Here is a 27,054-nt window from a genome sequence, read left to right on the forward strand (position 1 = left end):
TTAAGTTTGTTCATGTCATGACCCCCGGGGGTAGGGCGGGGCCAAAATGGCCGATCAAAGTTTTACATAAGAATATATAGGAAAAATCTTTAAAAAATCTTCTTCTCAAGAACCATTGAAACAGGAAAGATGAAACTCATGTGAAATTATCTTCAGGTAGTGTAGATTCAAGTTTGTTCAAGTCATGACCCCCGGGGGTAGGGCGGGGCCAAAATGGCTGATCAAAGTTTTTATTCATAGGAATATATAGGAAAAATCTTTAAAAATCTTCTTCTCCAGAACCACTGGGCCAGGTAAGATGAAACTCATGTGGAATCATCCTCAGGTAGTGTAAATTTAAGTTTGTTCATGTCATGACCCCCGGGGGTAGGGCGGGGCCAAAATGGCCGATCAAAGTTTTACATAGGAATATAAAGGAAAAATCTTTAAAAAATCTTCTCAAGAACCATTTAAACAGGAAAGATGAAACTCATGTGAAATTATCCTCAGGTAGTGTAGATTCAAGTTTGTTCAAGTCATGACCCCGGGGTAAGGGTGTGGCAAAAATGGCCGACCACAGTTTTACATAAATATATAGGGAAACCTTTTTAAATCTTCTTTTCAAGTACTTCAAAGCCAGGATTAGTAATATTTATATGAATTCATCTTCAGGTAATGTAGATTCTACTTCGTTCAAATTATAATCCCCTTGGTGGTTAAAATTCAAGCCCCCCCCCCCTCAGTAAACTTTCAGTTCTGATCTGATATGTGTTTTTTCCGAGCTGTTGTGCTCAGGTGAGCGCTTTGGCCCCTGGGCCTCTTGTTTAAAAATGTGAGGACACACAAAATTAAAGCATTTAATTTGATAAATTCTTAAAACTGCAACCAAACATAATGATTTACATGGAGGTCATGTTGAAGAAAAGAATGTTATTCTTAATTGGGGTAGTAGCACATTTCGGGGTATGTACTTGTAAACAAACTTACTAAGTGGTTATTCATTAAAATATGATAACTTAAGGATCATCAAATGAATATAACCCCTTTATGTCAATATTGCAACGGAAAAATCTTAGAATATGCATTTGACATATTTATTCAGGTGACAAGCCAGCTAATCAACCAGCAAAGATACAGTGGAGATCTGCAAAAGATGTGATTGGTGTGAAAGGGGAGCCTGTTAGATTTATGTGTATCTTTAGTGGACAGTAAGTATTAATAAATGAATAACCAGTCATTTCAGAGAATTGGAAATTTTTGAAAATTGCATGTCACAATTACATACTAATCACTTTAAGCCAAAAATTAAATAATCTTTGTTTGGCGTTGCCGGCCGACGCAGGTAAATGGGTGCGGTTCAAAGAATTTTTTTCAACTGAGGTGGATTGTAATTTTTTTTTCGTTATATTAATCTGGATTTAGGTGTCTGTACGTTTGAGTATTATAAAAAATGGGAAAGAATCATGTAAAAGCTTGAATGATTGACCAGTTTTCATTTAAAAACGTCTTATGTGGTGTTGATTATGCGTATCACAAATCCAAGCATGGCTTTCAAAAGTGGTAATCAGAAGTTGATAACAGAAGTTGAAGGCATGACTCTCAGCAGTAATGTGTTTAAAAATGGCGAACATATACCGATGAAGCAGTTAATGTACAATGTACAAAAGTACAATGTCCTGTCCGATTTGCTAGACGAATTGAGCAGCCATGCTTGGATTCGTGCGGAAAAGCAGAAAATGACTTTATGCCAATTCAATGTCGGCAATTTTTATACCATGTATATTAAAGGTACATTTCTGAGATAAAAAAAAATTTCCCCTTCCTACCAACCCAAACGTAATAAGACTGAGTCGGCAACGCCAAACCAACAATATTTTAGTTGTGGTCTTGGGGCCCCGCTCAGGGGGCACCCTATAGTGATCAGTCTGTCCTCCATCCGTACGGCTAGCTGTCCATCTGTTCGTCCTAGATCTCTTTTCCGAAACATATCTTCTCTCTCCTTGGTCCAATCTGACTCGTACTTTACCCACAGAGTGCCTTTGGGTAAAGGGTGTGCAGTGACCTTGAAGCATGTCACTAGGTCTAAGGTTAAGGTTGTATTAGAATTTTATGAAAAAGGGTAGTGTTTTGAAAATTCTTAATTTGGTGCCCTTTTAGCTCACCTGAGCCTGCTAGCTTTTCTGAGTAAAATTTTTCTGTAATTTGTGTTTTGTTGTCGTTTTTGTCGTCTTTGTAAACATTTCACATTTTCATCTTCTTCTCAAGAACAGCTGGGCCAATTTTAACCAAACTTGCCAAAAAGTCAATTTTTACCAAACTTGCTGCAAAGGAATCAAATGAAGGGTCTTAACCTCTTCTAGTGGGAGATATCTGCAAATTCCTGAAAAAATCATGGCATCTTTTAAAAATCTTCTTCTCAAGAACCACTGTGCCAGAAAATATGAATTTTGTTTGGGAGCATCCTCAGGTAGTGTAAATTCATATTTGTGGAAATCATGACTCCCTTTGGTTTGGTGAGGCCACAATGGACAATTAAAGTTTTAGATAGGAAGATACACCTGTATAGGGAAAATCTGTAAAAATCTTCTTCTCAAGAACAGCAGAACCATGATTGGTCATTAGCTCACCTGAGCTAAAGGCTCTAATGAGGTTTTCTAATCACATTTTTTCCGGCGTCCATCTGTCTGTCCGTCTGTCTGTAAACTTTCCAGATTTTTTCACTTCTTGAAAACCACTGGACCAATTTCAACCAAACTTCTTGCCACAAAATATCCTTGAGTGTCAGAAGGGGATTCAAGTTTGTTAAAATCAAGGGCCTCACCCTCTTTCAAGGGAAGATAATTAAGAATTAGAAAAAAAATAATGGCATCTTTTAAAAATCTTCTTTTCAAGAACCACTGGGCCAGGAAAGATGAAACTTATGTGAAAAATCCTTAGGTATATTAGATTAGAGTTTGTTCAAATCATGACCCCCAGGGGTAGGACTATATTGGCCATACCATCAAAGTTTTGCACAGGAATATTTAGGAAAAATCTTGAAACATCTTCTTCTCAAGAATAGCAAAGCCATGATTAGTTGTACGAGGGTTGTTCGAATGTCATATGCTAACCAAATTTGGTAGAAATATTTTAAAAATAAATCTAAATGATTTGTATTAAAAAATTTTGATTATCATGATTTATTTCAAGCCGATCCAGAATTCAAAACTGCAAAAATCGGACTGCGGAGCAGGTCAAAATTTAGTAATTCACAAACAACACTCGAAAAAATACGACAATGTCTGTAGTCATATTCTCTGTAAAATGGAGCAAAAACAGGGAAAAAATCTTGACTTTTAAATTAAGAACTGTTATATTATTTCATATTCCAAATTATGGTTTAATATTTTGATTTGTTGAAAAGAAATCAATTTTGGGAGACAGGTAGTTCTCATTGAAAGCTACTAAAATGATGATGTTGTTGAACGTCATAGAGCAGCAGATATCAATTCAATTTTGTGATATATTAGGGGAAAATCCTGAGTAAACTCTAAAAATATTATAGGAATAAAAAAATTAAGTCACAATTAAGTGGTGCATGTGTTTATAAATGATGCAGGTGGTATTTGAGTGACAGAGACTCTGTATCAGACAACGACAAACTGTGAAGAAACAGTATATCTGATAAAATCTGTACAAAAACTTTAAAAATTTGGAACGTCATGAAATGACATGGGCGCTTCCGAGTTGCTGATCTTGTGAAAGCCCAGCTTAGTGGTAACAGAAATTAAAACAATGACAAAGGAAATAGCACAACAAGAACATGTGTTAGAAAAATGAATTTCAAATGCTAGAAAAAGGTTTTTAATAAGTGATTATTGAACTACGAGGGCTGTTCAATAAATAATGTCCTGAACTATATGACATACATTACAGATATCATATGACATTAAACTTGACTTTCTCTCATTATTGAATCTTTCATAAATTTATTACAGTTTATGTGACCACTTTTCATCACATAGTTTCATCGTGAGAAGCTGGGAAACAAGGGCTTTTCGAGACACTGCATTATAAATGAATGGTAAAGAATCATTAAACTAGAGTGAAAATAAAAGCTTCGTTAAAGCTGCCGTAAAACTTGTTAAAAATCCCAAAGAAATATTTACTGAAATATGTGACATTTACAGCAACCAATGCCTGTTTTATAGACAAAAGAGCAGGTGGATTTCAATGATAAAAATTATATAATGGACATAAAAAATGGGTACCCTCCTTGCCAACAAAAATTATAACAACTTATGTACTGTTCGCCAAATTTCAACAAATAATATTTGATGATGTATGATAGACTTTAAGACACAAAGCAAATTTGATAGACATCACATCGGGGGTAGTTTACACTGTATTTAAGAAACGTTTGACGGTATAAAAGCTTAGTACTCAAAGGTTACCCTATATTTTTGAAAAATGAGTGAAAACGACAGTGTTTACGAAAGTCTTAACAATTATTTTAAAATATCAGTAATTGTAGTTATCCACGTTTGTTTTATTTTCAAACAGATATCGAAACATAAATCTATTGCTTAAAACCCTAAAAACAAAATTTACCATAAGATAAACTTGATAAAAACGGCGAATGTCTGACAAGTGCACAGGTATGCAAGAGCACAAAGACAGATTTATATGTAATTTTCTTAAACATTAGTGGTATTGTTGTTCAAAATCGCATTCGGAGAGACAGTTTAATTTCTGGTTGAGTCTAGAAAGCACTTTTTTGGCCAAAAAATCAAAAGGTTTATTAGAGGAAGGACCCATAATCAGGAATCCACTACATTGAATTTCTTCAAGACAGCGTCCAAGCCCGCATGCCCTGAAGAGTAAAGGGGTTTTCGGGATAAACAGAGACTTAATATTTTTTCACATTAACAATATTCGCCAGATCTTTGACCTTTTGACTTGTTTCTATTTCCAAACTTGGAAAAAACACCTTTCGGAAGGAAGAAACAAGTTCGGGAAATCATTGCATCTGCCATTTTCCAGTATACTAAGGGTCATACCCAAAAATGAGTTCTACAACCGATCAGAAATTGGATAAAAATGTTACGGACATGTATTTTACTTAAAAGAGATTAATTAGTAAAATCATGAAGAATAAATCATTGAAAAGCGTCTTTTGCTTCTTTCTGAACACCGAGGACATTATTTATTGAACAGCCCTCGTAAACTGTTGAAGTGTATAGGAATAGTATTTTTAAGAAATTCTTAACACTATGTTTTTGACATTACATTGCCGTTAAGTATGCTAAGCGAGTACAAAACATGTTGATTTGAAAATGAAGTAAATTGATTTCTATTTAATCGAATGAAATGAAACTTCACACATTAACAAAACAAATATTTTTACATATGATATTGAGCTTACTTTAAATTTCTTGAAAGTTGTATAACGAAGATTGACATTGTCCACGAACTTTTCGAATAACCTTCGTATTTATACAGTATCCTCAGGTAGAGTAGATTCAAGATTATTTTAGTCATGACCCCCGGTGGAAGGGTGAGGACACAATGGATGGTCAAAGTTTTTAACTTACTAGGTGTATATAGGGAAACTCTTTAAAAATCTTCTGATGAGAACCAGATAAGTCATGATTGGTCATATATTTATATAGAAGCATCCTCAGGTAGTGTAGATTCATAATTGTACAAATCATGGTCCCTAATGTAAGGTGGGGCCGCAATGGGCGATCCAAGTTTAATATAGATATCATTAACAATCATCTTCATGAGCAAAGTCATGATTAGTCATATTTATATGGAAGTATCCTCAGGTAGAGTAGATTCAAATTTGTTCAAATCATGACCCCTGGGGTTAGGGCGGGGCCACAGTGGATGACCAAAGTTTTACATATGAATATATAGGAAAGATCTTCTCAACATACTCAAGAACAGCAAAGTCATGAATTGCTATCTGGTTTCGTCCGTCATCGTGCGTTTTGTGTCATGTGTTAACATTTGAACATTTTTTGCTTCTTCTCTGCAACCACTCAACCAATTTCCACCAAATTTGGCATAAAACATCTAGGGGTGAAAGGGAACAAAAATTGTGAATTTCATGGTCCCTGCCCCTCTGGGGCCTAAAGAGTGGGGCCAAAAGCACTAAAATTAATGCAGTCTTTAAAAATCTTCTTCTTTACTCATAGAGATGAAGCAGTCATACTCTTTGGATGAATGTAATGACCATTGAATCCTCTACGAAATTTGTGAAATTCATGGCCCCAGGATCAGGGAGTTCTAGTGCTATCAATTTGTGTTTAAGTCAGTTTTAAAGAAACCATTTATAATATTTTTTTTTCAACTTATTTGGTGATACATACTGATAAGAGCTTTTCAATTGCATCAACATTTTTTGACCTTGGCATTTCCTTTCACCTTGACCTCCCTTTGAAGAAATTAGTGTCAAACTTCATATGCTGATACATATTGATGTAAGCAATTCAAATGTATCAACATTTTTTACCTTGACCTTTCATTTGACCCTGACCTCACATTTATCATTTTGTGTTTAAGGAGGATCTCTACACCTAAAAAGTATAACTGATTTATGTTGCGTGCATTTGTATCTAATAATAGGCTCAATATCCGATAAAATAAGGTTCCAAAGTATTTCAATTTATTTTTTAGAAATATTTAAAATATTTTATTTATTTTGTTAAAACCCCTCCTTTCTATAATTTTAAAAGCCAAGTGCTTTAAATTTCTCTTCAAAGTTTAATGTCATAAAATATTGAAATAATAACCAACAAATTTAAAAATAAAGTCAACATAATTTTTATTTATTAAATTTACAAAAATAGACAAAAGAAAAACTAAAATAGCATTTTCTTGAGAATAGCTGGTTGGATCTTCTCCAATATCTGAAAAGATATATAATATCAAAGGGTAAAAACAATAAAAAAAAGAAATTGAACAAAATTGAAAAACTGTCAAAAATTTCAAACATCACAAAAATTCAGGTGTGAGAGATCCGCTTCAAGAGTGGGCTCAAATATCTTGGTACTGTTTTTGTATAAACTTCAAATAAACTCTACTATAACTTGAACCAGTATTGAAAAAAATGTCAAGCAAGGGCATTGAAAGAAGTTTGTATTGTACATGTATTGTTTAATTTTCAAATAAGTTTAAGCGAAAATCATCCCGTTTCCAGTCAATGACAATGACATGTATTTAGTGAATTCATGGTATTGAGAAAGGTAGATTTACTTACCATTTTTATCCAATTTGCATGTGTTATCCAGTGCTAGATATAACAAAACATGTAAACATAGTAAATGACCAAAAGCGGGTGAAAGAAATTCCGATAACCAAATTCACAATTCGTCTAAAACCTGCACGTTTCCCAGATAATTTGGGACCAAAATGGCCTTTCAATGGAAATACACCATGTTGTGACGTTGTAGAGAGCCCCCTTAAGTCAGTTTTAAAGAAACCATTTATAATATTTTTTCATTTTCATATGTACTGATACATACTGATAAGAGCTTTTCAACTGCATCAACAGTTTTTGACCTTTGCATTTCCTTTGACCTTGACCTCACTTTAATGAAATAAGTGTCAAACTTTATTTGCTGATTCATACTGATATAAGCAATTCAACTGCATCACTATTCAAGATATTCTGATCAAATTTCATACGTTTATACAAATTTTCATTTTGCATCACTAATATACCCTCTGCAGGGCATTGTCCTATGGACATATTTCTAGTTTTGTTCCCCTACTCTGTCTGTGGGTATTAAGTAACCAAACTAAACATGCTAAGTGTATAGTTATGATTAGCAGTGGTGCTTCTTTCAAAATTGTTAATGCCATGAATTCTAGTTTAAAACATGAACCAAATTTAATCATTGGAAAGTTGTTGCATGATGCTCACGTGACCTATAAGGCCCATGGGCCTGTTCTTATGGAGGCATCCTCGGGTATAGTGTAGATGTATATTTGGTAAAATCGTGACTCCAAGGTGGGGGGGGGATAGGATGGGACCACAATAAAAGTTCAAACTTATAGGGAAAAAAGCAGTTATAGTATAAAACAAGATGTGTTTGTGAAACACTATGCACCCTGCGGTAACAAAGTTAAAAAAAACTATTTTTTGCAGATAAGTCACAGTCAAGGTCACAAGGTCATCGACCTTGGTGTCATTTGAAAGAACTTTATTAGTGAAGTATGCATACCAAATATGAAGTATCTACCTTTCATGTTTCAAAAGTTATGGTGAAAAGTCTATAAAGCTATTTTTAGCATATAGGTCACAGTCAAGGTCACAAGGTCATGACCTTGATGTCATTTGAAAGAGCTTTATTAGTGGAGTGTGCATATCAATAATGAAGTCTCTACCTCTCATGGTTCAAAAGTTATGGCGAAAGATCGAAAAAGCTATTTTTAGCATATAGGTCACAGTCAAGGTCAAAAGTCATTGATCTTGGTTCCATTTGAAAGAGCTTCATTGGTCGAGTATGCATACCAAATACGAAGTCTCTATCTCTCATGGTTCAAAAGTTATGGCAAAGGTTAAAGTTGACAACAGACAAACAGATAAACAGACAAATAGACAGGACAAAAACAATATACGCCTCGATTCTATCGATCCAGGCGCATAAAAATATGTTATTATCCTTAGTCAGTGCAGATTCAAGTTTAGCTAGATTTATTTTTTGTTAAAACCATACCCCCTTTTAGGGTCAGGACAAGCTATGCATTTACATTATTGATTTTTGCTTGTTCCTAGCCTTAGTACTCAGGTGAGCGATGGGCCTCTTGTATTAAAATGGAAGTGTCCTCAGGTAGTGTAGATTCAAGATTGTTCGAATCATGACTCCTGGGTGTAGGGTTGGGTCACAATAAAAGTTCAAACTTGTAAGGGGAAAAAAGTCTTAGTTTAAAAAATATGTAAGCTCCCTTTAGCAAAGCCTTGTGACTTCTGATAGTCTTTTTAGCTCACCTCAACGAAGTTGGGGGGAGCTTATGTGATACCCTCGGCGTCGGTGTCGGCGTCGGCGTCCCGGGTTAAGGTTAAGTTTTTTGGAGCAGTTTTCTTTTTAAGTACTTCTATGCCTTATATTGATTAGACATGCATGGAAGATGTTTCTAATGTGTTTCATTGTACCAGTCAAAGTTTCAGATGCTGCAATTTCAGCAAAGGAATGACCAGGTTAATGTTTTTGGTGCAGGTTAACATTTTTGGTGCAGTTTTTGGTGTAGATCTCATTTCCGAGTAACTATAAGCCCTATGTTGACAAAACTTACATGGATGGTACATCTTAGGATGCATACTACCAGACTTGCTTCGGATGCTGAATCTGACCTACATTTTCCAGTTGAGTGAACAGGTTAAAGTTTTTGGTGCAGGTTTCATTTCGAAGATACTATGAGCCCTATAATGACCAAACTTGCATGGATAGTACATCTTAGGATGCATTCTACTAGACTTGCTTCGGATGCTGAATCTGACCTACATTTTCCGGTTAAGTGAACAGGTTAAAGTTTTTGGTGCAGGTTTCATTCCCAAGTTTCTATGAGACATATAATGACCAAACTTGCATGGATTGTACATCTTAGGATGCATACCACCAGTCTTGCTTCGGATGCTGAATCTGACCTACATTTTCCGGTTGAGTGAACAGGTTAAAGTTTTTGGTGCAGGTTTCATTTCCACGTTACTATGAGACATATAATGACCAAACTTGCATGGATGGTACATCTTAGGATGCATATTACAAGACTTGCTTCGGATGCTGAATCTGACCTACATTTTCCGGTTGAGTGAACAGGTTAAAATTTTTGATGCAGGTTTCATTTCCAAGGTACTATGAACCCTATAATGACTAAACTTGCCTGGATGGTACATCTTAGGATGCATACTACCAGACTTGCTTTGGATGCTAAATCTGACCTACATTTTCTGAACGAGTAAACAAGTTAAAGTTTATGGTGCAGGATTCATTTCCAAGTAACTTTGAGCCCTATAATGACCAAACTTGCATGGATGGTACATCTAAGGGTGCATTCTACTAGGCTGGCTTCAGAAGCTGAATCTGACCTACATTTTCCGGATTAGTGAAAAGGTTAGTTTTTAGGTCACCTGAGTAACTCAGGTGACCTATTGCTATCCGTTTTCGTCCGTCGTCGTGTGTCGTGTGTCGTGCGTCGTGCGTCGTGCGTCGTGTGTTAACATTTGAACATTTTCAGCTTCTTCTCTGAAACCACTGAACCAATTTCAACCAAATTTGGTATACAGCATCTATGGGTGAAGGGGAACAAAAATCGTGAATTTTATGGTCCCCGCCCCCCTGGGGCCTGAGGGGTGGGGCCAAAACCACTAAAATTATTGCAATCTTTAAAAATCTTCTTCTTTACTCCTGGACATCAAGCAGGCAAACTGTTGGCATGAATGTAATGAGCATTGAGTCCTCTACCAAAATTGTGAAATTCACGGCCCCAGGGTCAGGGGTTCTAGTGCTAGGGCGGGGCTATATAGATTATATAGTGAAAATGCATGATTTCTTTGAAAATCTTCTTCTCTGCTCCTGGGTATTAAGTAAACTAACTAAGTACATAGTTATGATGAGCAAGAGTGCCTCTTCCAAAATTGTGAATTTTGTGGCCCCAGGGTCAGGGGTTCTGGTGTTAGGGCTGGGCACTATTGGATATATAGTGAAAATGCATTTATTCTTTGAAAATCTTCTCCTCTGATTCTGGGTATTAAATAAACTAACTAAGTACATAGTTATGATGAGCAAGAGTGCCTCTTCCAAAATTGTGAATTTTGTGGCCCCAGGGTCAGGGGTTCTGGTGTTAGGGCGGGGCACTATTGGTTATATAGTAAAAATGCATTAATTCTTTGAAAATCTTCTCCTCTGATTCTGGGTATTAAATAAACTAACTAAGTACATAGTTATGATGAGCAAGAGTGCCTCTTCCAAAATTGTGAATTTTGTGGCCCCAGGGTTATGGGTTCTGGTGTTAGGGCGGGGCACTATTGGTTATATAGTAAAAATGCATTAATTCTTTGAAAATCTTCTCCTCTGATTCTGGGTATTAAATAAACTAACTAAGTACATAGTTATGATGAGCAAGAGTGCCTCTTCCAAAATTGTGAATTTTGTGGCCCCAGGGTCAGGGGTTCTGGTGTTAGGGCGGGGCTCTTTTGATCATATAGTGAAAATGCATTAATTCTTTGAAAATCTTCTTCTTTGCTCCTGGGTTTTATGCCAGTGATCTAAGAATATATATTTATGATGAAGAAAGGTGCATCTAGCAAAATGGTTATTTTTTTATGCTCCCCCTTCCTGGGTTGGGGGGTGGGGTGGTGGTACATAGTCTGAAAATAAAATTAATGCTTTGAAATCTGCTCTTAGGTATTAATCAACCATTTTATGATAAAATTTGCAAAATTTTGAAATATGTGGCCCCAAGGTCCGGAGTTCCTTTGGGATGATGTGCACAACTAGTTATAAAGCAGAAGTGCATTTTCTCTATGTTACTCTGATCTACCTTTTGGTATTAAGTAAATAGAGTAAGCATGCTAAGTCTATAATTATGATAAGCAATGGTGCCTCTTTCAATATTGTGAATTGCGAATTTCATGGCCTCTGGTTTAAAACAGGAACCAAATTTAATAATTTGAAAGTTGTTGCACAATACTCAGGTGACCTATAAGGCCCGTGGGCCTCTTGTTTTATACAGGTTTCATTTCCAAGTAACTTTGAGCTCTATGTTGAACAAACTTGCATGGATGATACATCTTAGGATGCACACTAATGGACTTGCTTCAGATGCTGAATTCGACATACATTTTCCAGATAATAGACCTCGTAAAAGTTATGGGTGCAGGTCTATCACCAAGAAACTATAAGGCTTATATAAACTAAAGTTGCACAAATGATGCATCAAGGGATGAAAACTCTCAATCTTGCTTCAGATGCTGGATTTTAATTACATTTTCATGATGAAGAACTAGTTTTAAGTTTTTATATAGGTCTATTCCAAAGTATCAAAATTGCATAAATTTTGCATTTTTGGATGTACACTTTTTGTTGGTTAATTGTGTGACTTAATTTGCCTTACTTAAAGACAACATTCGTTGAGGTGAGCTCTGTAATCTCTGATTACCTATGTTTTAAGATTAATTAGAGCAGTAACCACAGTAACCACAATTCCTAAAAATTTTGTCTCACTAATAAAGAATTTAATATGACATTTTCACAAAAATAAGGTTTTGCAAAAATTGAGTAATCTACAGTAATATATTTTGGTATTGTTATTGCAGTCCTGTACCTAAAATTTTGTGGCACAAGGAAGGAAGGCCATCAACAACGCTTTCTGAAGGACATGAATTTGTAATCAACTCTGTGCAGTTTAATGACAAAGGCATTTACATATGTGCTGGAAGAAATCCTGTTACAGATAAACCACAAAATGTAACATTTACTCTGAATGTACAAGGTAAACTATTGAAAAATGTTTTATCTATATTCCTTAGGAAAACTATGGTATTTTGTCATTTGTAGAACCATCAGAAAAGAGAAAACAAAGGTGTCAAGACTTTAGACTTATTCATTAAGCTTAATCCTCTCCCAAGATTTCATGGCAGAACAGAGATAAGTTTAATATTTCACCTATTTAACTGAATTCAATCATCATTTAATTATTTATATATACCTCTGCTCCGAAAGAGAGGTATGTATAGTAGTTGTTTTACCATTTGAACATTTTCAGCTTCGTATTTTTGGCTTTAGCATCTATGGATGTAGGGGGGCAAAACATTTTATGATCCCTGCTCCCCTTGGGCCCGAGGAGTGGAGCCAAAACCACTAGAATTAATGAAATCTTTAAAAATCTTCTTTATTCCTGGACGTTAAGCATGATTGTAATAAGCATTGAGTCCTCTACCAAAAGTGTGAAATTCATTTTGTAGAATATTTTTAGTAGAATTGTAAATAAATGTTGGCACTCTCAGTTATCTTGACTTTGGATTATAAATAAATTGATTGCATGTATATAGTGAAATTGCACAAATTCATTGAAAATCTTCTCTGCTTGTGGGTGTTAAAGAAACTAACTACATACATATTTATGATGAGGAAAGGTGCCTCTTTATATAAAATTGTGAATTTCTTTGCCCCTGGGTCAGGGGTTCTGGTGTAAGGGTGGCGCTTTATTGATTATATAGTAAAAGTGTATTAATTCTTTGAAAATCTTCTTTCCTGCTTTTGGGTATTAAATTAATGAACTACATGCATAATTATTATGAGGAAGGGTGCCTCTTCTTAAATTATGAATTTCATGGCCCCAGCGTTAGGGGTTCTGGTGTAAGGGTGGAGCTATACAAATTACACAGGTAACTCTTGATGGCTCGAACTTCGATCTCTCAAAGTGAGTCTCCATTCCTGAATCTTTCCCCTATATAACTAAGCAAATTTACTCTATTTCTCGAACTCTTGTTCTCTTTTAATAAAATTAATTTTTATTTTGAATCAGTGTCAAAGTTTAACGAAATATGAAAATTCAGAAGCAACCTCACTGTCAATATGACGACTATTGTTCAACAAATACTTGCAGAATCTCGTTCAATGCACATATTTGGAAAAGTCACAATGCTATGTACCACGCAACACTGGTAAAATGTCGTTTTCATATAATGGATGCGTAGTATGAAGTCCGTATGATAAAGAATAAATAAATAAACATGAACTGACGATGTACATTTTTAGGTCACCTGAGTAACTCAGGTGACCTATTGCTATCCGTTTTCGTCCCTTGTTGTTCATCGTGCGTCTTGTGTTAACATTTGAACATTTTCAGCTTCTTCTCTGAAACAGATACAGCATCTATGGGTGAAGGGGAACAAAAATTGTGAATTTTATGGTCCCCGCCCCCCTGGGGCTTGAGGGGTGGAGCCAAAACCACTAAAATTTTTGCAATCTTTAAAAATCTTCCTCTTTACTCCTGGACATTAAGCAGGCAAACTGTTGGCATGAATGTAATGAGCATTGAGTCTCCTACCAAAATTTTGAAATTCATGGCCTCAGGGTCAGGGGTTCCAGTGCTAAGGTGGGGCTATATAAATTTTATAGTGAAAATGCATTATTTCTTTGAAAATCTTCTTCTCTGCTTCTGGGTATCAAATAAACTAACTAAGTACATAGTTATGATGAGCAAGAGTGCCTCTTCCAGAATTGTGAATTTTATGCCCCAGGGTCAGGGGTTCTGGTGTTAGGGTGGGGCTCCATTGATTATATAGTGAAAATGCATTTATTCTTTGAAAATCTTCTTCTCTGCTCCTGAGTATTAAATAAACTAACTAACTAGATAATTATGATGAGCAAGAGTACTTCTTCTAAAATTGTAAATTTTATGGCCCCAGGGTTAGGGGCTCTGGTGTTAGGGCAGGGCTCTGTTGATCATATAGTGAAAATGCATTAATTCTCTGAAAATCTTCTTCTCTGCTCCTGCATATTAAATAAACTAACCTAGTATATAGTTATAATGAGCAAGAGTGCTTCAACAAAATTTGTGAATTTCATGGCCCCTTTGTCAGGGGTTTTCCCATTTGGTGTAGGGGTGTGGGTGTCTTTTGATTACATAGTGAAAATACATTAATTGTTTGAAAATCTTTTCCTTTGCTCCTTGGTATTATGCCAATGATCCAAGTATATATACTTATGATGAAAAAAGGTTCATCTAGCAAAATGGTTAATTTCATGCCCTCTGGGTCAGGGGTATGGGGGGTTACATAGTCTGAAAATAAATTAATGCTTTGAAATCTGCTCTTTGGTACTAATCAATCATTTATGATGAAATAAAATTCATCATAAAATTTCCAAAACTTTTGCTTCATGGTCAGTGGTTCTTTGAGATGGGGTGCACCTCTGGTTATAAAGTGGAAGTGCATTTTTTCTTTGTTATTCTGATTTACTCTGGGTATTTTGTAACTATAGCAAGCAAGTTAAGTGTATAATTATGATAAGCAATGGTGCCTCTTTCAAGATTGTGAATTTCATGGCCTCTGGTTTAAAACACGAACCAAATTCAATTGTTGGAAAATTGTTACATGATACTCAGATGACCAATAAAGCCCACAGGCCTCTTGTTATATATGTATAGTGAAAAAATTATTTAATGCTTTGAAATCTGCTCCTTGGTATTATCAAACATTTAAGTGATGAACAAGAGTACCTTTCCAAAATTGTGAAATGTTTGAACCTAGGGTCAGGGGTTTTGTTGGGTGGTCACCACTGATTATTGCTGAATATTATTGATTTAATAGTTGAAATGCATTTTTTTGCTCCCTTACTCTGTCTATGGGTATTAAGAAGTAAGCATGCTTAGTGTATAATTAGTGTATAATTATGATGAACACTGGTGCTTCATTTAAAATTGTGATTTTTATGGTCTCTGCTTTAAAATATGAACCAATTGTAACCTCAATGGTATGAAAGTTGTTACATGATGCTCATGTGACCCATAAGGCCCATGGGCCTCTTGTTTTATCTGAAAATTGTCCATTAATTTTCAATTAAAATGCATGATATGTGTTTTTGTGCACATTTTCTAAAAAATAATTGGAGATATTCAATTAATTTTCCCTATATATAAATGATATAATATGATTAACTTTAAAGATGAAATTTGAAGAAATACTGTGGGTAAAAGCACATTATTTTGAGAATTCAGAGATATTTTTATGAGCAATGCCTGGTTTCAGAATCTGAGGATCAGACTTCCTTGTATTCTTGTTCTAGGTTTTTGCCATGATAAGAAAATTCCCCTTCCACATCCAAATTTAACAGTTTTACACATAATTCAGCTTTAATAAAAATAAATTGTATATAAATTGGCCATGCAAAGTTAATTACTTGGTTCTCAGGCCTTTTTTCAAGAAATATGATGAGGAAGGGAGGCATTTTTTTTTCTTTTTTATTGCCCCCAAAACATGATGAGGCAGCTTTTTACATTGCACAAAACCTCAAAAAATGATGAGGGAGGTGATTTGGTGTTTATATTTTATTGATTTAGCAATAAAAAGGGTCAATGAGGCACCCTTGGAAGAGATGAGGGAGGGCCTGAGAACCAAGAAATTAATTTTTTTTTGCCTAATGCAATATGTTTAAAGTGCATGTGTGCATTGTTTTCCTTTTCATTTCATCAGAATAATTATATCTGTTGTTTTTAAAAGCAAAACCTAGCTGGAAAATTCCACCAGTTGATACACGAGTCAGTGTGGGTGATTCAGCCTCTATAAATTGTGAAGCAGAAGGCATCCCTTCACCAAATGTGGAGTGGTTTATTGATGGAAAACCATTCAAAGGTAAGATCATTTTTTTTTAAATTATGGTGCAATAATCTTTGGCCTCAGTAAATTTTTAATTATGGCTATAAGGACTGATGTCATCACCCTCACTCCAGGCCAAAAAAGTTTACAATTAAGGCTACTCTAAATATGGTTATATGCAGTCAATTCCCGAAGTATCGATCCATCGCCATTCTTGCAATACTGCTTGATTTTGCAAGATTATTTTTCCTGCTATATTTAATTTTCCTTGTGATGCAAAATTTGCATATTGCCATTGGCCACCATGTTTTCACAAACTTCCACTTCAAAATGTCAATTGTCTTGATATACTGCCCGCTGCATTTCATTTCCGGAAATGCGCATAGCATTTCCGACATTTTTAGGTCACGTGAGTAAACTCAGGTGACCTATTGCAATCTGTTTTTGTCTGTCGTCATTCGTCATGCGTTAACATTTGAACATTTTTCAGCTTCTTCTCTGAAACTACTGAACCAATTTCAACCAATTTTGGCATATAGCATCTATGGGTGAAGGGGAACAAAAATTGTGAATTTCATGGTCCCTGCCCCCCTAGGGCCTGGGAGGTGGGGCCAAAACCACTAAAATTAGTGCAATCTTTAAAAATCTTCTTTACTCCTGGACATCAAGCAGTCTAACTGTTGGCATGATTGTTATCAGCATTGAGTCCTCTACCAAAATTGTGAAATTCATGGCCCCAGGGTCAGGGGGTCTAGTGCTAGGGCGGGGCTCTATTGAATATATAGTGAAAATGCATTATTTCTTTGAAAATCTTCTTCAGAATCTCTGCTCCTGGGTATCAAATAAACTAACTAAGTACATAGTTATGATGAGCTCCTGAGTATTACATAAACTAAGTACTTCGTTATGATGAGCGAGCGTGCCACTTCTAAAATTGTGAATTTTATGGACCCAGTGTCAGGGGTTCTGGTGTTAGGGCTTGGCTCTATATAGGATATAGTGAAAAATGCATTAATGAAAATCTTTTTCTTTGCTTCTGGGTGTTAATTGAAATAACTAAGTTCAAAATTATGATGAGTAAGAGTGCCTCTTTTAAAATTGTGAATTTTAGGGTGCCAGGGTCAGGGGTTCTGGTGTTAGGGTGGGGCTGTATTGATCATATAGTGAAAAATGCGTAATTCTTTGAAAGTTTTTTTCTGTGCTCCTAGGTATTAAATAAACTAACTATGTACATAGTTATGATGAGCAAGAATGTCTCTACTAAGATTATGAATTTCATGGCCCCAGGGTCAGGGGTTCTGGTGTTAGGGTGGGGCTCTTTAATGGTTATATAGTGAAAATACATTAATTCTTTGAAAATCTTCTCTGCTCCTGGGTAACAAGCAGATGAACTACCTATATAATTATGATTCTTCTTCCAGAATTGTGAATTTCCAGGCCCCTGGGTCAGGGATACCATCGGGGGGGGGGGCTCTATTTTATATACTGAAAATGAATTGTTTGAAATCTGATCCTTGGTATTAATCAAAAATTTTTCGAAAAGTAAGTGTGCCTTTTCAAAAATTGTGCAATGTGTGGACCTAGGGTAAGGGGGTTCATGGTTCATGTGTGGTAGGGGCACTTCTGATTATTGCTGAATATTACTGATTAGTTGATATGCATTTTTTGTTCCCCTACCCTGCCTATGGGTATTAAGGAGGCTAAATAACCAAACTAAGCAATTGCTAAGTTCATAGTTATAAGATAAGATTTATTAATACCAATTTGGGTCCCATCAGGGCATACAAGTAAAGATAAAACATACAAGAAGAAATTCAAGTTATGATTAGCAATGGTGCCAGCCTCTTTCAAGAGTGTGAATGTCAAAGCATCTACCTTAAAACATGAACCAAATTATATCAATTGAAAGTTGTTGCATTATTATCAGGTGACCTGTAAGGCCCATTTCTGACATTTTTAGGTCACCTGAGTAACTCAGGTGACCTATTGCTATCCGTTTTCGTCCGTCGTCGTGTGTCGTGTATCGTGCATCGTGTGTTAACATTTGAACATTTTCAGCTTCTTCTCTGAAACCACTGAACCAATTTCAACCAAATTTGGTATACAGCATCTCTGGGTGAAGGGGAACAAAAATTGTGAATTTTATGGTCCCTGCCCGCCTGGGGCCTGAGGGGTGGGGCCAAAACCACTAAAATTATTGCAATCTTTAAAAATCTTCTTCTTTACTCCTGGACATCAAGCAGGCAAACTGTTGGCATGAATGTAATGAGCATTGAGTCCTCTACCAAAATTGTGAAATTCATGGCCCCAGGGTCAGGGGGTGTAGTGCTAGGGCGGGGCTATATATATTATATAGTGAAAATGCATGATTTCTTTGAAAATCTTCTTCTTTGCTCCTGGGTATTATATAAACTAACCAAGGACATAGTTATGATGAGCAAGAGTGCCTCTACCAAAATTGTGAATTTTATGACCCCAGGGTCAGGGGTTCTGGTGTTAGGGCGGGGCTCTATTGGTTATGTAGTGAAAATGCATGATTTCTTTGAAAATCTTCTTCTCTACTTCTGGGTATTAAAAAAACTAACTAAGTACATAGTTATGATGAGCAAGAGTGCCTTTTTCAAAATTGTGAATTTTGTGGCCCCAGGGTCAGGGGTTCTAGCGTTAGGGCGGGGCCCTATTGATTATATAGTGAAAATGCATTAATTCTTTGAAAATCTTCTTCTCTGCTCCTGGGTATTAAATAAACTATGTCAGTAAATAGTTATGTTGATCAAGAGTGCCTCTTCCAAAATTGTGAATTTATGGCCCCAGGGTCAGGGGTTCTGGTGTTAGGGCGGGGCTCTATTGATCATATTGTGAAAATGCATTAATTCTTTGAAAATTTTCTTCTCTGCTTCTGGGTATTAAATAAACTATGTTAGTAAATAGTTATGTTGATCAAGAGTGCCTCTTCCAAAATTGTGAATTTTATGGCCCCAGGGCAGGGGTTCTTGTGTTAGGGCGGGGCTCTATTGATCATATAGTGAAAATGCATTAATTCTTTTAAAATCTTCTTCTCTGCTCCTGAGTATTAAATAAACTTAGTACATAGTTATGATAAGGAAGAGTGCCTCTTCCAAAATTGTGAATTTTATGGCCCCAGGGTCATGGGTTCTGGCGTTAGCTCTATTGATTACCAGGTATATAGTGAAAATACATTAATTCTTTGAAAATCTTTCCTTTGCTCCTGGGTTTTATGCCAATGATCCAAGTATATATATTTATGATGAAAAAAGGTGCATCTAGCAAAATTAATGGTTATTTTTTATGCCCCCCCCCCCTGTGTCGGGGGTGGGGGGGTACAAAGTCTGAAAATAAATTAATGCTTTGAAATCTGCTCTTTGGTATTAATCAACCATTTTATGATAAAAGAACTTTATTCGGTAATAACCAATATTTGCCCCCCAAATCAAACTTTGATGGAGATATATCTAATTAAGTTCTTAAACAGGAGAGTATATGCTGACTTCAAAGCACTGAATATTTTCATAAGTAATGATGCCATATGTACGTAATGACATCACAAACATGACGTAAAATTAAGTTTTTTATGAATTTTACAGAAAAATGTACATATTTCGTCGATATTTTGAGTAAAAGTCACCGAGCGCATGTGTGTTCAGGATCAATAATTTGATATAATGTGTAGAATGATAATATCAATGAAATATATCAATATTGTTCCTGAACAAACTTGCGCTCTATAAATTTTAAAGCTAAAATTGTTGAAATTTTGTGCATTTTGTCATCTTTCTGAAAAAGGATATAAAATCGGACTAGTTTGTGACGTCATAAAAACAAAAATTGTGCATACACTGCTTTGACACTATAATAGTTTCTGTTAATTTATATTTCTCATACAATTTATTGAATTCGGCACATTTCAGGAAGTTTTCAAAATTTGACTTTTGTGGGGGCAAATATATGCAATATACCGCATATAGTTCTTTGCAAAATTTTGAAATATGTGGCCCCAGGATCAGTGGTTCCTTTGGGCTCATATGAGGTGCACAACTGGTTATAAAGTGGAATAGCATTTTCTCTTAATGTTAGTCTGATCTACCTCTGGGTATTAAGTAAATAGAGTAAGCATGCTAAGTCTATAAATATGATAAGCAATGGTGCCTCTTTCAAAATTGTGAATTGTGAATTTCGTGGCCTCTGGTTTAAAACACGAACCAAATTTAATTGTTTGAAAGTTGTTGCACAATACTCAGGTGACCTATAAGGCCCGTGGGCCTCTTGTTTGTTTTCATTTCTGAAATAATTTTGTTTTGATTTCCGGAATTTACCTGTGCAGCAATTCAATGTTTTCTAAGTAAGTAAAAATGGAATTTTAAAAGTATTTATTAAAAAATTTTGATAAAAATTGAAAAAAAAACATCTACACATACAGGTAGCACAAGTCTAGGTAAAAAAGTTCAATGACAATGAGCATAAAACTTTTCACCACATTTAATGTGCACTAAATTAAATGTCAGTGACAGCACAGCACCACATTTATTTCCAAGTCATTGATAGATTTACAAGACTCAGATATTGGATTTCAATGATTTATTCATGATTTTTTTTCTTTAAATTTTTCAGAAGTATAGTCTTCATATCTGTTACAACAAGTATTACATATGTATTTGAAAAATGTCGAAAATGAAAACATAAAAATTTCGGAAATGAAAAATAAAAAATGTCGGAAATGAAAAGTTGATAATTACAAAAAAATCTGGAAATAAAATGCAGCCATACTGCCGCAGCTGCATGTGATAAGTGAAGTGGATAATTGGTTGAGTCACTATCACTGTTGTAAAGCATGTGAAGCCAGTCAAGGTACATGCAATTAAATAAGAATCAAATAAACAATAATTTTAACATGAATTGTTATTATAATTTTGTTTTCTGTTTAATAAAAAATGATTAAGTCAAGCTTTTAAGGCCCCACCACAAAAGGGGTCGTTGTTAAAGTATGCCGATAACAATATTATTTTGGATGATATCTGCAGTTGCTTTAAAAAACTCAAAGTTTGCTTTAAAAAAAGTGTTGTCAAATTGACTTTTCGTGAAGTAAATATAGTGTTGAAAAGAATGATAAATTAAACTTCAGTATTTAGCTCACCAGAGCTAAAGGCTCAAGTGAGATATTGTGATCAAAATTTGTCTGTTGTCGTCGTTGTTGTTGTCATCATCGTAAACTTTTCAAATTTTCATCTTCTCAAGAACCACTGGGCCAATTTCAATCAAACTTGCCACAAAGTGTCCTTGGGTAAAGGGGATTCAAGTATGTTTACATAAAGGGCCATGCCTTCTTCAAAGGGGAGATAATTATGAATTAGTGAAAAATTGACAGCATGTTTTAAAAATCTTCTTCTCAAGAACCACTGGGCCAGGAAAGATGAAACTCATATGGAATCATCTTCAGGTAGTGTAGATTCAAGTTTGTTCAAATCATGACTCCCCGGGGTAGGGTGGGGCCAAAATGGCTGATCAAAGTTTAACATAGGTATATATAGGAAAAATCTTTAAAAATCTTCTTCTCAAGTGCAATTGAGACAGGAAAGATGAAACTCTTGTGAAATCAGGTAGTGTAGATTCAAGTTTGTTCAAATAATGACCCCCGGGGGTAGGGTGGGGCTAAAATAGCTGATCAAAGTTTTACATAGGAATATATAGGGTTTTTTTTTTAAAAAATCTTCTTTTCAAGTACTTCAAAGCCATGACTAGTGATATTTATATGGAATCATCCTCAGTTAGTGTAGATTTTAGTTTGTTCAAATCATAACCCCCAGGGATAAGGTGGGGCCACAATGGGGGATCCAAGTTTTACATTAAAATATATTTAAAGCATAGCTAATCAGAGATTACAGAGCTCACCTCAACAAATGTTGTCTTTAAGTAAGGCAAAGTCACACAATCAACCAACAGAAAGTGTGCATCTAAAAATGCAAAATTTATGCAATTTTGATTTGATACTTTGGAATAGACCTATATAAAAACTTCAAACTAGTTCTTCATCATTAAAACGTAATTAAAATCCAGCATCTGAAGCAAGATTGAGAGTTTTCATCCCTTGATGCATCATTTATGCAAGTTTGGTTTATATAAGCCTTACAGTTTCTTGGTAATAGACAAGCACCTATAACTTTTACGAGGTCCATTATCTGGAAAATGTATGTCGAATTCAGCATCTGAAGCAAGTCCATTAGTGTGCATCCTAAGATGTATCATCCATGCAAGTTTGCTCAACATAGAGCTCAAAGTTACTTGGAAATGAAACCTGCATAAAAAAATAACCTTTTCACTAATCCAGAAAATGATGGTCAGATTCAGCATCCGAAGCCAGCCTAGTAGAATGCACCCTTAGATGTCCCATACATGCAAGTTTGGTCATTATAGGGCTCAAAGTTACTTGGAAATGAATCCTGCACCAAAAACTTTAACCTGTTCACTCGTCCATAAAATGTAAGTCAGATTAAGCATCCGAAGCAAGTCTGGTAGTATGCATCCTAAGATATATCATCCATGCAAGTTTAGTCGTTATAGGGCTCATAGTACCTTTGAAATGAAACCTGCACCAAAAACTTTAACCTGTTCAATCAACCGGAAAATGTAGGACATATTCAGCATCTGAGGCAAGTCTGGTAGTATGCATCCTAAGATGTACCATCCATGCAGGTTTGGTCATTATATGACTCATAGTAGCTTGGAAATGAAACCTGCTCCAAAAACTTTAACCTGTTCACTCAACCGAAAAATACAGGTCAGATTCAGGATCCGAAACAAGTTTAGTACTATGCATCTTAAGATGTACCATCCATGCAAGTTTAGTCATTATAGGGCTCATAGTATCTTTGAAATGAAACCTGCACCGAAAACTTTAACCTGTTCAATCAACTGGAAAATGTAGGTCAGATTCAGCATCGGAAGCAAGCCTGGTAGTATGCATCCTAAGATGTACCATCCGTGCAAGTTTGGTCAACATAGGGCTTATAGTTACTCGGATATGAGACCTACACTTTTCAAAAACTGAACCAAAAATGTTAACCTGCTCCAAAACCATTAACCTGGTCATTCCTTTGCTGAAATTGCAGCATCTGAAACTTTGACTGGTACAATGAAACACACTAGAAACAGCTTCCCTGCATGTCTTATCAATATAGGACAGTCCTTAAACAGAAAACTGCTCCAAAAAGCTTAGCCTTAACCCGGGATGCCGACGCTGACGCCGAGGGTATTACATAAGCTCCCCCAACTTCGTTGAGGTGAGCTAAAAATCTTCTACTCAGAATAGCAAAGCCATGATTAGTGATATTAGTATTTATATGGAAGCATTCTCAGGTAGTGTAGAATTAAATTTGTTCAAATCATAACCCCAAAGGTAGGATGGGGCCACATTGATGGATCAAAGTTTTACACAGAAAAAAAAATGAGGAGTAAAACCCCAAGAACAGAAAAGCTTTGTGTTGAAGATTTTAATTTGTTCAAATCATGGCCTTTTGGGATAGGGAGGGAAACAATAGGTAATCAAATTCAAATTTTTATGAAGTAATATATTGGAACAAAATGTTTAAAAAGAAATCTTTTTATCAAGAACAGCAAAGTCATATGCAGTATTGATATGAAGGCATTCTCAAATACTGTAAACCAACTTTTATTCGCGTGCGAGAAATTTTCGCGAAGTTCGCGAGAGCCTCGTCATCGCGAATATTTCTTGCCGCGAACCGGTTCTTAAAGCCCATGTGTCTATCAAAAGGAAACCTAAATATGCTTTTTATCGCGAAAATTAATCGTCGCAAACTGGTTTACCCTCGTCAGATCGCAAAATAAAGTCGTCGCGAATAAAGGTTGGTTTACAGTAGTATTAAAATTCAAGCCCCCCCCCCTTCCACCTCAGTAAACTTTCAGTTCTGATCTGACGTGCTTTTTCCTAGCCGATGTGCTCAGGTGAGTGATGTGGCCCCTGGGCCTCTTGTTAACTTTGTTATGTCCTTGCAATATTGGAATTTATATAATGTGAAGTCTAAATTAAAAAAATTACCTGTCTTTAACATGTAGATTTGAACCAATATTTATTAACTTTTTCTGATATCAGTACATTCCGAAAGAGAATCGCACATTCTTGTAAAAAGCCAAGTTGTGTGTCACCTGAGTCACTCAGGTGACCTATTGCTATTTGTTTTCGTCCGTCGTTGTCCGTGGTACGTCGTTCATTGTTCATCGTCAATCGGTCGTAAACTTTTGAACATTTTCAGCTTCTTCTCTGCAACCACTGAACCAATTTCAACCAAATTTGGCACAAAACATCTATGGGTGAAGGGGAACAAAAATTTTGAATTTCATGATCCCTGCCCCCCTGGGGCCTGGGGGGTGGGGCCAAAACCACTTAAATTATTGCAATCTTTTAAAATCTTCTTCTTTACTCCTGGACATCAAGCAGTCAAACTGTTTGCATGATTGTAATCAGCATTGAGTCCTCTACCAAAATTATGAAATTCATGGCCCTGGGGTCAGGGGTTCTTGTGCTAGGGCGGGGCAAAATAAGTATATAGTGAAAATGCATTATTTCCTTAAAAATCTTCTTCTCTGCTCCTGGGTATTAAATAAACAAACTAAGTACATAGTTATGATGAGCAAGAGTGCCTCTACCTAAATTGTTAATTTTATGGCCCCAGGGTCAGGGGTTCTGGTGTTAGGGTGGGGCTCTTTTGTATATATTGTAAAAATACACGAATTCTTTGAAAGTCTTCTTCTCTGCTCCTAGGTATTAAATAAATTAACTAAGTGCATAGTTATGATGAGCAAGAGTGCCTCTACCAAAATTGTGAATTTTATGGCCCCAGGGTCAGGGGTTATGGTTTTTTGGGGGGGGCTCTATTGATTATATAGTGAAAATGCATTATTTCTTTGAAAATCTTCTTCTCTGCTCCTGGGTATTATAAAAACTAACTAAGTACATAGATATGATTAGCAAGAGTGCCTCTACTAAAATTGTGAATTTTATGGCCCCAGGGTCAGGGGTTCTGGTGTTAGGGTGGGGCTCTATTGATTATATAGTGAAAAAAACATTAAATCTTTGAATATTTTCTTCACTGCTCCTGGGTATTAAGCATATGAACTAACTATATAGTTATGAGCAAAGGCCCTAATCTTCCAGAATTGTGAATTTCAAGGCCCCAGGGTCAGTAGTACCATAGGGGGGGAGTTGTACTTATATACTGAAAAATAATGATTTGTTTGAAATCTGCACCTTGGTATTAATCAAATACTTTTGAAAAGCAAGGATGCCTTTTCAAAATTGTGCAATATGTGGATCTAGGCCTAAGAGTCAAGGGTTCATATGTGGTAGTGGCACTACTGATTATTGCTGAATATTACTGATTTGTTGAAATGCATTTTTTGTTCCCCTACCCTGCCTATGGGTATTAAGTAACCAAACTAAGCAACTGCTAAGTGTATAGTTATGATGATCAAAATTGTAAATGCTATAGCATCTGGCTTAAAACATGGATTAAATTCAATCACTGGAAAGTTGATGCATAATGCTCAGGTGACCTATAAGGCCCTTGGGCCTCTTGATTTTGTCATGTTTATATTATTCATAATGTTTTTTTTTCTTTCATTATTAGAAATTCCTGGCAAACGACAGCTTCAAGGGGATATTCTACAAGTCACTAGCCTCACTAAAAAGGAGTCTATGGTTGTTCAGTGCAATGCCACCAATTCTCATGGATCTTTGTTTTCCGATGTTTATATCAATGTTTTAGGTAGGAATTTTTAGGTCACCTAAATCATCTAGATAATCTAATACTATCTGTTATTGGCCCCCCGCTTTCACAGAAGAAAGGGGGCATTAAATTTTATTCCTCTTCATTCTGTATTGAAATCTGCCATTCTATCCATCTGTCAAAAAAACTTTAACCTTGGTAATATCTTTTGAATGAGTATACTAGATAGAAGTTTCATATTATATATGTGTTTTACCTGTGACAAGACCTTTCTAAATACACTATGATTTTTTACCTCTTGACCTTGACTTTAAAGTGATGATCTACATTTTTTGAATGATGCCTAAAAGTTTCAGTGAAATATCTCTATAAATAAAATGTAAGCGAATCGATCAAATCAGCTGTCGGCGCAACACTGATGACGTCAAAATGTATCTCTTAGTGTTTACTAATTTGTTTTGAAAACTGTGCCTCTAGAAATATTCATTTTTAAGCACACAGTCGGCAATATATTTAATTTTGTTTTAGTTACCAAGTTATACATCTCAAATACTAGTGTTACTAAAAGATTGGGGAGTTAATTCTTTCAGAAGACAATTTCACATTTGTGATCATGAACCTACCTGATTGAATTATTTAACAGCGGTCTTCACATAGGCCTATGACGTTCCCCCTCTTGTCTTTTCAGTTCGTCTTTATTTATGTGATCTATTCTAGTGTTCTCTTATATCGGATAACCAGCCAAGTCAACCTCTTCTACTAGATATAAACCTTTATTACATTTTTAAGAGTGAAATATTGAATAAAAGTGATATCCTGTAACAGTGTGAAAGGATATCAAAATAATATCCTGTCACAGTTTGACAAATATCAGAACTGGGTAAAACTCGAGATTTTCCTTCCCTTCACCAAGAGTGTTGTAAAATATGCCCCTTGCCCTGTTATAAGATAGAAAACGAGTTAATAAACCATTCTGTCATAAAATAAAACTGGAAAAGTTCCCAA

At 35.6% G+C, this 27,054-nt stretch overlaps 1 protein-coding gene across 1 annotated transcript in view; it reads left to right on the forward strand.

Annotated features, from left to right (window-relative positions):
• Window positions 1–26,121, forward strand: part of LOC134237952 (neuroglian-like) — a 71,324-nt gene extending 45,203 nt beyond the window's left edge. Inside the window, exons 6-9 of the mRNA XM_062720088.1 lie at window positions 1,082–1,187; window positions 12,287–12,462; window positions 16,196–16,327; window positions 25,951–26,121. Of these exons, the coding sequence (XP_062576072.1) occupies window positions 1,082–1,187; window positions 12,287–12,462; window positions 16,196–16,327; window positions 25,951–26,102 (566 nt within the window). The 3' untranslated portion in view covers window positions 26,103–26,121. The remainder of the gene's footprint in view (window positions 1–1,081; window positions 1,188–12,286; window positions 12,463–16,195; window positions 16,328–25,950) is intronic.
• The last annotated feature ends 933 nt before the right edge of the window (window positions 26,122–27,054 follow it).

This window comes from Saccostrea cucullata, unplaced genomic scaffold (assembly GCF_032062105.1).
Source record: "Saccostrea cucullata isolate Sc308-1 unplaced genomic scaffold, CSIRO_AGI_Scuc_v1 ctg576, whole genome shotgun sequence".
Classification (NCBI taxonomy): Eukaryota; Metazoa; Mollusca; class Bivalvia; order Ostreida; family Ostreidae; genus Saccostrea; species Saccostrea cuccullata.